Source organism: Rhipicephalus microplus, unplaced genomic scaffold, assembly GCF_043290135.1.
Source record: "Rhipicephalus microplus isolate Deutch F79 unplaced genomic scaffold, USDA_Rmic scaffold_18, whole genome shotgun sequence".
Classification (NCBI taxonomy): Eukaryota; Metazoa; Arthropoda; class Arachnida; order Ixodida; family Ixodidae; genus Rhipicephalus; species Rhipicephalus microplus.
Genome location: NW_027464591.1, coordinates 11,524,730 through 11,537,156, shown reverse-complemented (window position 1 = coordinate 11,537,156; position 12,427 = coordinate 11,524,730). Strand labels below are relative to the sequence as shown.

Below are 12,427 nucleotides of genomic sequence, written 5' to 3'. Positions count from 1 at the left end.
TGGCTAACAAATATCGCCTATCTGTTTGGCAGATTGCATTGTTGGTACACCAAATTTTTAAGTGTACAATTATTTCTGTGCACATTCTAAGAAAATCAGAAAGAGCCTAAAGGCTGTTATGCCTTGCCATTAGGAAAAAAATTAAATGCATTGCTGTCAAAAAAAAAAGGGGGGTGGGGACATGGCAAAACAATTCGTCATACAGAATAGTCCTAGTTGGCACATATTCACGTTAAAAGACTGGATGTGCAAACACACACACAAAAGGGAAGCTGAGGCACCACAAACAGTTGTTAGCGTTTGTGACGTTGAGCTCTCTTGTGTCCATGTTTGCATGCACTTTCGTTTGACAAATCGGCAAATGTGTCGTGACATGAACAAGACCAATGAGAGATGCGCAAAATGTACGAACACATACGAAAAATTCCAATGTGAAGATGAGTAACGCAGGACACCTTTTGCAACCTGCACACACAAAACTAAATTGTCTTGAATATCCGATATGGTGAGACCATATTCGATATCGGTGTATACATATAGATTTCATGCCACTGGACAAAAACTACTTGGCTACTCTTTTCTGCTCGCTAACGCATGCTGCTCTCTTTGTGCCTATGATGTATTCTTCATTCGCAAGCGATTGAGGCACCCACCTTAGCTCGGCCCACGCCTGTTGCCTCCTTTGTGCAGATGCCAGCTGCTGGGTCTTGAAGGAGAGAGAGGCCCTGCGTTGTGCAATCTGCACCTCCTCTTCAAGGGCCTGTTCCCTGCGGCTCTGGACAAAGTGGATGAGCCGAGCCCCCTCCCGTGAAAGTGGGGTCATTGCCTTCAGTCGCTGAGCCAGAGATGCGGCAGACTCGGTGGTGCCCAGTGGTTTGGCGGCAGCGCACAGAGGTGGCTGCTGAGCTTCGCGCACTGACGAGGTTGCCATTGCCGTTGAGCTTGCACAAGGAGTTGTAACTGCAGGTCAAAATATAAAGACTGTATTTATATGTTCAGTTATAAAATTCAGAGAAAACCTTTTACTTAATACATGGGTGGATGTTATTTGTTTACTGTTGCATTGAAAGCTTGGAAACTTTGTAACAATACTCTATACCACTGTTTTTCGCATAGTTTGAACATTGTTTTCTTTTATTTGCTATTATCCCATGAACCTATTTTTGCTAATTTTCATTTCCAATATCTATTTTGTATTCAATTTTCATTTTTGTCCGTTTGCACTCTTCATCATCTACCAGATTGCTTCCTTTGGGTACTGTATGACCTCATTGCATAATTTTGTACAGAAAACACTGGAATCCTTTTAAGAAACCTGAAGGCACCAAAGAAATAGACTATGTCTCATGCAACACCCAAAAAGTGGTCTATGTAACAACTTACTGTATCTCAGGACGACAACAGTGTCTTAAATGAATGACTGCTAGGAAGGTTTGTAAACTTTAGCTGTCGTATCGGTACTCCTGATTATACATTGCATGCACATGTGAGTAATGAAGGGACAAAATATGCAGTCTCCCTTAGCTGCTAGTAGCCCCCGCCAGTCGTAATGTGCTCTTATGCATGACACGAGTGTACAGTGGCGAAAATGACTTGAGTGTTCTGCATGAAGTTCGCTCATTTTAGCACGGATGTCTGATTATTTTGTTTTGAGGATGGCTGCAGTGCCTTTTTTAAAAGAAAATTCATGGCCATGCTCGTACAGTTGGGAGGAGAGCTCAAAATCTGGGAAAACTCCCTTGTCTTCATGGCTCTTCCACCCTGTTTATGTAACTATGACAACCAACTGGCCGGTCACACACCTTGTTCCCGGGGAAAATCGGGATAGTTGGTAGGTGTGCTCACAGCTGTGCAGCTGTTTTTGACAGCTTGTGATAGCCAAAGTGAGTGACGTGATGTGAGCGATCACATGTACGCAGTTAGCCACAATGACTACTTACAATGAAATTCACACTGAAGGACACTTAAATTTTGTAGGTAGTGCGAAAAATCTTGCATACCGTTTGTTTTACTGCATTACCCAATCCCCCTCAAGTCAATCTTCAATTACACTTTTCCCTGCACTACAGTGAAACAAATTATAATAGAGTGTAGTAGCCATAAAGCAAGCAGCCGTAGCAACATTAAATTAGCCCCCATGGTATAAATTAAACGAAACTCTCTTAAATGAAATTGCTGCTTAAATAGAACAACTGCCCCTAATATGTTTGGTTTTGTACTTGAATATTATACCCCTATTTATCCCTCAGTAAATGAAACTCCTTTAAAAAAAAACTCATTTTCCTGGTCCTTTCAGGTTTCGTTTAAAAGGAGTCGACTGTACAAGGCACTAGTAACAATTGCTAGGGTTTTGGTTTCTGGTGCCAAAAACAACAATACGATTACAAGGTGTGTTGTACTGTATGGCTCCGGAAATTTGACCACCTGGGAGTCTTTAACGTGCACCTAAATGTAAATACATGGGCCTCTACATTTGACCTTCATCACGATGAAACCGCCAAAGCCTGGGATTGAACTCGTGTCTTTCAAGTCAGCAGCAAAGCACGAAATGCAGATTACTGTCACTCTAGCTCGCAAAATGTGTGCTTCCCAAGCAATGTGATAGATTTAATTAACAAAGCTTTCAGAGAATAAGACTTCATTGCATATTTATTCCAACAAGACACAACAGGAAACCCAATGCAAAAAAAAAAAAATTGTCCACCACAGTGCCATAGCGGTTATGGTGCTCGGTTACTGAGCCAAAGGTTGGGGGTTCAATAAGGCGAAATGCTAGAGGCCAGTGATGTGATGGCAGCGCACTGTAATGATCATCAAGCGATCAAAATTTTCAAAGCCCTCCATTACAGCACACCTCAAAACCATACAGTGGTTTCGGTACGTTAAGCCACGGACATTATTATTGTTACTCTTACGTAAGACAGACACAAAGGCAAAGAGCGTAGACTTGCAGTACGCCTTGTAACGTATATTGTGGCTACAACACGTTTAAAAATTTTCTTGGGGACACTTACGTAATACCATATTTATACCAGGGAGTCTACTCTGCTTCATACATCAGGTGCAACACTATGAAAGTGATGCAAGAAGTTGCGTAAGCAAAATGTGCGAGTCCGCACATATCACGTTAGGCTTTAATGATCATAAATGCTTGTGAGGCATCGCAACAGACTGCAAACGTACACACAAAAACTAAAAAACAAAGACGCTAGGTGGTCCAGGACAATGTGGTATTAAGAACCGTACAACAGGGCTTGTTCATTTCTGGGCCACAAAGCACCTTCATTTAGTACTCAGTCTTCCCCCTCCTCCCTTCCCTCCAGAAAAAATCCCACAATGGGTGGTGAAATCATTGAAATGTTTTTTGGTGCGAGTGTACATACTGCAAGAAGTCTCACTAGCCTCCACAGCGTTGTACCTGATGTATGAAAGGAAGTATAGTGTGAAGTTCAAAGCATGCAGAGTTTTACAGCAGTAACTGAACCACATTTCTTGCCACTAGTACAAGAGAAATTATACTTCAATGTTTTTTGAACACATTCTTGTAGAGTACACTTCAATGGGATTGGTTCGCGAGTGATGCTGAACTGACTGCTTACAATTCAATCGCAAACTGTCCGAAGTGCTTTTTCAAGGGTCGAACTATCTGAATAGCACAGCAAGTTCCCCGGCAAAGTGTTTCAGTTTTGAATTTTGCAAACACAAGCAGTGATGGAAGCGAGATATTGCTTTTTAGAGCAGATCCTGGAGCAGAAAAAATTGTGCTTTGGAGCAGCCGAGGAGCCTTAACTCTCTTTGGAGCGGAAAAGATTGCTAGAGCTAAGGTTGCTTTTGGTGTATTCGGAGCAGATTTGTGTTCCTAAAGACTCCTGAAATCTAAAACACCACTTAACAATCCAATAAATATTTATATTTATTATTACACATGCTGCATGCTAGTATGCAGCTAGTATACAAGCCGTATAGTAGCATCATTGGCGTAAATCATGATGGGGGGGGGGAGGTCACGGGAGTTTGGACATTTCTTGTGTTCAGGCTGTGGAGGACAGCCCTTGCAAGTGCCCCCTTTAGATCTAGCTTTAGTACGTGATATAATTGAGTTAACAGTTAAGTATAGTGCAATCAAATTTTTAAAAGGCTTTTTATCTGTTACTGCGTAGCTGTGTTAAATGCCCTTAAGCTGTGTGAACTATGGAAATCACAAAGAGGTAAATAAAAAAAAGCTGAATAGATAATGCGAATGCTCGAGCTCGATCATGACACTCTTTTTTTTTCATGTTTTATTTGAAAGCACGATTTAATTCTTATATAAACAAAAATGCAACCCATATTGAAAATACCAATTGGTCAGCACGGCCTGATATGCGTCACCACTTATGATTTTACGATTTTTCTGCATTTACACCACTGAGTAGCATACTAGGATGATAGAATACAGCTTTTTATTGGTTTCGCTTAGGCTCACGGGATGGTTCCCATGGTTCAGCTTCATTCGTTCAACTACTTCTTTAGTTTGCCAACCCCATTTTGGAGCATGTTTCAAGCAGTTACTAGCAAATATTGCACTTTGGAGCAGCATTTCTCTTTCAGAGCAGTTTGGAGCAATTGGAGCAGCACTTGCATCACTGCACAAGATTACATTGTTATCATGGAGTTGAAGTAAAAGGCAACACACTATTCATTAGGCCTCTGGGATTATTAGTGTGAATAGTGAATTCTAGGTTTAAAGTGAATTTAAAGGAAATAGTGATTTTGGACAATTAATTTCGAATCAAGTTCGAATATAGTATACATTACATATAAAGAAAAATGGGCATACTATGATCCATCGTGCACAATACTTATTTTATTTTTAAATTGAAATAAGGCCTCTGTGCAAATGCCATTTCTTTTCAGTTCAAAGGAAGCTGAAACAACTTTGAATAATGTCAGGATTTGAGTTACGGTAGATTGCAAGTGATAACCTGTAAAATATGCAACATTTTAAAATTTACTGCACTGAAAGCATATAAGGTGGCATAACAAGCTTTTAACGTAAAAAAAAAAAACTATGAATCGATTCGAGTGTAACACGTTCATTTAACTTTGAAGTGGGGCTTTGCGGCAGCGCGTCTTTCCCCTGGATATGCGTTTTCAGGGCTTTGCAATCCTTCAACGCGGTGAAGCCACTTTTACAAAAAATTACCTGCGGAATAACATACTACATCTATTCGTTCACTGGGAATACTTCGAAATTTTTAAAAACTTAAATTCAAATTAAAGCAAAATTGAACACTGTACTATTCGTTTGAATATTTGCACAAGCCCAAGCATTACAAGCTATGAACTGTTGATTTTTAGCAATGCAGTTTCATAACATTGATGTTTTGACACACTGCATTGTTCTTGAAAGGCAACACGTTCTGCCACACTGTCACCTTGTTGAGGTGTTTTCAAAAGAAGTGGTACATTCTTTCCTCCACCCCCATCTCCTCTCCAAGTTCATCTATAAAAGCATGCCGAGATTAAAAGACCACAGCACTACTTGAGATTACAATAAACGCATTTTGTGCATTTCGAGATACTGCAAGATGGCATAGAAATCCAAGTAACCTGCATTTAAATTTAAAGAGGTATTGATAAAAAAAAAGACTTTGATATGACTATTTTTTTCCTTTCTGCAAATATTTTGCTGGAGACCCACCAGTCATAACATGGCACATCACTTGATGAAGCGTGCTACTGATAATTACTGTAATTATCTGACCAGGCACAGTTTCAATCTGGGGAAACTCCGAGACCTAATGATGTGTACATTCTTTAGTATAATATTGGACCGAAAATCAAATAGTTGCTCCATGAATAGTACTTATTGTCTAGCCACTGCTCAGTAATTTAACCACTCCAACAACTTCACGCACCACGACTCAATGATAATGTTACGGGTAACTTATTTAATAAATTAAATACGATGCACTGTGCTCGGCAAACAAGATGGCGACAGTTCATCAACAACCAGCCACCAACGTCGTCTTTCTATTTCTTGCAGACAGGCAGTGCCGGCTGTTGCGTATCATAACCCCCCGGTGGTAGAAGCACCGTCTCGGTGCTTGAGCAACTCGGATGTGGTGGAAGGAGGTGATAAGGCTTGAGTCGAGCTATGTGGACGATATCACTCGAAGGTGACGATGATGACGTTGAATCGGCTGGAACGATCTCGTATGTAACGTCAGTCACCTGGCGAACGACGCGGTATGGTCCAGGGTAGCGCGACAAAAGTTTTTCAGAAAGCCCTACACGACGAGTGGGGGACGAGAGGAGGACAAGGGAACCCGGTGAAAAGTGTACGTTTCGATGATGGGAATCGTAGAGCTGTCTTTGGTGCTCCTGTGAGGCCTGCAGGCGGCTGCGGGCGAGTTGGTTTGCTTGGTCGGCTCGCGCGATGGCTTCGCCGGCATACTCAGTGACCGAGGGCAGCAAGGTGTCAAATGGTAGGGCGGGTTCTCAGCCGTATAGAAGATAGAATGATGAATAGCCGGCAGTGTCGTGACGTGACGAATTATATGCGAACGTCACAAATGGCAAATGAACGTCCCAGTCCTGGTGGTCGGCCACTACATATTTAGAAAGCATGTCGGTTATGGTGCGATTGAGGCGCTCTGTAAGACCGTTCGTTTGCGGATGGTACGAAGTGGCAAACTTGTGCTTGGCAGAGCAAGAGCGCAGGATTTCATCAACGACTGCTGATAGGAAGGTCCGGCCTCGGTCAGTGAGAAGTTGGCGCGGAGCTCCGTGTACTAAAATAATATCATATACCAGAAAGTCCGCCACATCGGTTGCCAACTCGTCGGAAGTGCTCGCGTGATAGTGTACCGTGTCGCATAGTCAGTGGCGACAGCGATCCATTTGTTGCCTGAGCTGGAGATTGGGAATGGGCCAAGCAGGTCGAGACCAACTCGAAAAAAAGGTTCAATGGGAATGTCGATCGGCTGAAGGAATCCAGCTGGTAGGGAAGATGGCTTTTTGCGGCGCTGGCAGGGCTGACAAGCGGCGACGTAGCGTCGAACAGAGCAGGCAAGACCAGGCCAAAAGAAACGACGACGTACACGGTCGTATGTGCGAGAGATGCCCAAGTGGCCTGCCAAAGGAGCGTCATGAAGTTGGTTGAGAACAGTCGTACGAAGATGTGCTGGTATGACGGGGAGCAAGTTGTGGCCATATGGATCGAGGTTAAGGCGATACAGCATGCCGTCTTTTACCAGGAACATTTGTAGAGATGCGTCGCGAGGCATTGACTCAAGCTTGTCAATGATGGTTTGCAGGGAAGCATCCAGGCGTTGTTCGTGGCCAAGGTTGAGTAGCTGCGTCACAGACAGAAGGTCTGGAAAGGCGTCAGTATGGGCAGCCTCTTCCACAGGGTAGCGTGATAAACAATCAGCATCTTTATGTCACCTCCCTTTTTTGTACGTTACGGTGAACGTGTATTCTTGTAATCGTAGGGACCAAAGAGCAAGGCGTCCTGTGGGATCCTTGAGTGAGGCCAGCCAGCAGAGCGCGTGGTGGTCGGTGACTACCCGGAATGGACGCCCGTATAAGTATGGGCGAAACTTGGCGACTGCCCACACAAGAGCGAGACACTCACGTTCCGTGATTGAAAAGTTGCGCTCGGCTGTAGATAGCAGGCGGCTTGCATATGTTATAACACGGTCATGTCCGCGTTGATGTTGCATTAGCATTGCCCCGATGCCATGCCCACTAGCGTCAGTGCGAACCTCGGTTAGAGCTGATGGATCAAAATGGGCTAAAATCGGCGGTGTTGTAAGGAGCGTCGTGAGCTGGGAAATATTGAAACACAAATGATATTTATACTCAATTTGGATGACATCGTGTTATTTTGACAGCTTAAACAACCACATTGTACAGAAATTTAGATGTCGGTACCCCTTCCTTTTTTCCCAACATCGCCCTTAAAGAAAAAAATAAGATAAAACCAAGTCGTCCACCACATTCCACAAAGACGATGTATTAACGTTTAGTAATCCGAACAACTAGTACTTGTCCTAACTAGAGCCACTGCCCTTTTCATGAACTTCGATGGCCAGGCCATGTTGTTTAAATTGTGTCCTCTGTATTCCGTCTATAAAAGTGAAGACGCATGCTTTTTGCATGACTATGTCGCATGTCACCGAAAGACCACTTCAGTAATGTACACCACAAACTTCAAAAGTTGTCCTAACTTCTCGCAAAAACCTGAGTGCTCGACACGTGTGAAAGTTTGGTTGTTTCGTCATGCTGCATTCACCGCTGTTGCAACAACTAAACAAGAACTCCAAAAGTTTTTGTCCTAACACGAGGTCAGTTCTTGTGGCCCGGTGAATAGCAGTCCCCTGGAATAGTACCCTGAACGAGTGCCACAAGTTTTTTGAAGAGAAGTCAACTCCCGACAATTTGAAGCAAGTACCCCATTTGGCACGAAAACTTGTGAAAATTGAGGTCTGCGAAAATAGAACGTTCAATATTTGATTTGATATTCAGTTTTCCTTCATCTGATTTGGTATTCGATATGAAAGGTACTATTTGGTATTCACACACCGTTAACCGTGCAAAAATGATTATTTTTCATATGTCTTGGAAAGATCACTTTTGCCAGTTTGAAAAGTACTCCAGCATGCATTGCAGCAAAACAAATTTTGCACAATGAATTGCTCTTTCTGAAAATATATATTGTGAACAAACAGATATTTTCGAATGAATAAAAATGGAAAAAGTGTAACTTCTGGCTGCCAGCTGGTAAACAGTGCAACGAGAACACTATATATGCAAAAATATTCAAGAGAAACATAACTCACAATATACATTTTGAAGACAAATGACCCAGGAACAATATAAAAAAATAATAAATATTGTACAAAATATTTCCATTTACATAAACAAAAAAAAATTGGGACCGAAGTGATGCTTCGTTGCTCGTGCCATACAGCGAAGCATTGCTTGGTTTTTCGTAAGACACAAGGAAACCTGTTGATTCTTCTCACCATTTTTTTTTCCCGATTAGAGCCTCTAGGTGTTCTAACATAGTTGGATGCCAGTGCCTTGAATAATCCCTCTATAAATCACATGTCTAATCAACTTCGCTATTTCGTCTAGCGTCACCTCTTTTCATGAGCCCCCTCACTCAGCATAGGTTGGCGTTACTCTATATGCTTTGAAACATATTTCTTAGAATTTTACACATCGTATTAAAAAATCAATATCGCGAGCAGTTCTAAAACGTTTTGCGCTGCTCCGTAATCAGGGCCAAGCTGTGCTCCGGTGGCCTTCTTGCCATTAGGAACACTGCAGCCGGCTCCAGCACACCGCACCCCAGTGGCATGTGCACCTCGCACGTAACCAGTGTAGCTATAACCCTGTGCACAAAGATCCGCAGCTACGCACTTGCGGCAGAGGAGACAACTCGACGCTGTAAACAAACTAAAACCATGAATAGCTGCGGATGTCTCAGGCTGACGCAAAACATCGTCTCCATAAAACTTGAGGCTCAGGTGCCGTCATCCTCGAACTCTCACTTGTCCTTATTCCTTTCAGGTGCTGTTCCAAGAGAGTTTAGAGCGACACGTGTGTTTTGCAGCGCTGGTGCACACCCATGCTCACGTGAGGACATAAGTGCGAATAGTGACACTAGATGCAACCGTGTGTCTGATTTAACGATACAAGCAAAACCAAAGCTGCTGGAAACCGACTGAGAAGTCCACCTCAAGACATTAAACATGCTGCTGCGGACCTTCGCAAATAACTTTTTAGTGACTCCTAGCAACAACTCGCTATTGAATAGCTGACATAAATTTCTGGCAATTATGAGGCTCAAGACTGTTAAATGATGAAGGTGGAACTTTTGTTTGATATTTGGCTTGTAAACGTTCTTATCCTTACAGAACTTCAATATTACGGTAGGATTATCACGAGGGATACGAACTTCTGTCAAGCTCAACAGTCAAGTGCATTTTCCCGACAACACACGTACATTAGTTCGCATAAAGGTCTGTAAAATATCACTATGTAGCCAAAACGGGCAAATTCAAATTTACAATGAAAGTAGAGTGGTTGGACTAACTACTAGAAAGGCTGGATGCACGAGAAACAAGTTTACCATGTAAAAACTGACGATTCAAAGTGACGATCACCGATGATCGATTTGAATAGGCATGGTAACGAAAGAGTTAAGAAGAAAGGCAAGCCGCCGGCCGGGTGCAGCTAATGCTATGTAGTGTGTGAAATTGCGCGCAAAACTTTGAAGCACTTTCGCGCTGCCTGCACCGTGCTCTGGTGTTCCTTTGCCTGTTGCACATGCTGCGCCGTCATCCTCATCCAAAAATGACTATTGAGACTTCCACACTTTTAGCACATTTGCCAAGCGCATGGACGTGTGAGCAGGCACCAAAAAGTAGCCAGCTGACGCAAGCAAGGCAAAAGTGCAATGGTGACTATGACACCACAATAGCTGTGCCAGCTTACAGCTCTGCTGCAGCAGTGATGTCTCGGAGGCTCAGGGCCACCTTCAGGTAGACTTAGATGATGTCAGCATCACGAGGTGTGGCGTATAGCATTGAATGATGCACACAAACATCAAAATTCATATGAATTAACTTCCAAGCGATAATCCATTTTGGTATCGGATGATGTAGGCAATTTCACGATAATCGATGCCACAAACTATCTTGGTGCAAAATTTTGTGTCAGTACTCCTAAAAGCAGTAGAAAATGCTTTGATATATTACGTAGTATATGCAGCAGATGCCCAACCTTTTTCACGTACATTGAGATGCTTTTTCTCTGTTTCCTCATGTCTGTAACATAAAGCCACTAATTTTACATCATGAGGTTTTACGTGCCAAAACCACCAAATATAATCACCAGGCATGCAGTGATGGGGAACTTAAAAATTAATTTTGACCACCTGAAGCTCTGTCATGCACTGAAATCTAAGCAAACGGGTGATTTTCAATATTGTGCCACTAGAAATGCAGCCAACGTAGGTTAAAAATGTCTCATACCTATCAAGTCTTTGTCCTTGTTCTTCAACTGTCTGATGACAGCGTTGAGCTGTATCTCTCGCTTTTTGGCTGCCTTCTCCTGAAGCTTGTACTCTGACTCCCGCTGCTGTAATTCTTTCTTGTACTGGTCCATCCTGCATAAAACCACACCCACTGGCAGATTACCGTTATTACGCAGCAGTGCAAGTGAACAAAGGGCAACTGGTTAGAAGGGCACGGTTAAAAAACAGAAAAGAAAGGTGTGCTTCTCATTACGCGGTACTATATTGAAAACAAGATTCACTACTTATAGAAGCAGGAGCCCCTGCAAAACAGAAAGAAAAAAACCCACTAAAGTTCAAGTTTAAATAAAATTAAATGCTAAAGAAAGACTGATATCAATTAATCACAATCTTTCAGTTAGCAAGCTGGAGTACGGAATGATGCAATATCTGCTTTGAAAAGAAGGCACATTTTTTTTAATGAACATGGGAATATAGGAATAGTGTTCTTTTTTGTGAAATACACTGCCACTCCGGCAATCAGGGGTGTGCTTATGTTTTAAACAGAATATTCAATTCGCAAGAAAGTTGTACGAATCAAAATATTCTTACACCACAAAACTTCACAATAAGTTTTGAAATAAGCACAAAGATTCACACAGCTCAGCAAAATTTCATTTAATTTGATGTAAAAATAGACAAATAAGTTTCATTCGACATTTGTTTCTATTAAAACATTACTGAATAATTACATTTTGTTGGTTAGTTCATAAGGTTTAATGTCCCAAAGAGATTCGGGTTGTGAAAGATGCGATAGTGGAGTCCAAACAGTTTAATCATCCGTGTTGTAAATGTGCATTGACATTTCACAGTGGAACTTCTGTACATCACCTGCATCAAAATGTGACTGCCATGGCTGGGATCATAATAAATATTGGAGTTCAACACCTCAAAACAACTATATGAGAGATGCTGTAGTGGAGGACTCTGGAAACTTCAGTCATCTGGGGTTCTTTAACGTGCGCCTAAATGTAATTACACAGGCTTCAAGCCTTTTTCACCTTCATTAAAAATGCAGCTGCCGCAGCAGAGATATGATTCGGTGACCTTCGGACCAGCACAATAGCCACTAGACCACCTTGTTAGGTGGTCTAGTGACTATTAGCTAGACCACCTTGTTAGGCGGTCTAGCTAATGAATACTCTGTGGACTGCAATTTTGCAACGATCTACAGGTCCGACTCGATAGGCTGAAAGGATAAGGAAATAAGTGTACCGATGCTCCATAAGGCTCATTTCCCGAGTGTTCCAGATGTCTGCTTGGACAGCAGCAGATTTCTTGAGCTGCAGGTAAAGGTAAGTCATTGTATGGTCACAAAATGTAGCGAAACAGTCCAAGCGTGTGCAAGAGGCAGTA

General features: G+C 42.4%; 1 protein-coding gene across 1 annotated transcript in view; it reads right to left on the bottom strand.

Annotated features, from left to right (window-relative positions):
- The window catches only part of LOC119178608 (uncharacterized), a 97,635-nt gene that overhangs the window by 16,640 nt on the left and 68,568 nt on the right, over window positions 1–12,427 (bottom strand). The window contains exons 18-20 of the mRNA XM_075883552.1: window positions 12,287–12,354; window positions 11,031–11,164; window positions 654–960 (exon numbers count right to left, since the gene is read on the bottom strand). Of these exons, the coding sequence (XP_075739667.1) occupies window positions 654–960; window positions 11,031–11,164; window positions 12,287–12,354 (509 nt within the window). The remainder of the gene's footprint in view (window positions 1–653; window positions 961–11,030; window positions 11,165–12,286; window positions 12,355–12,427) is intronic.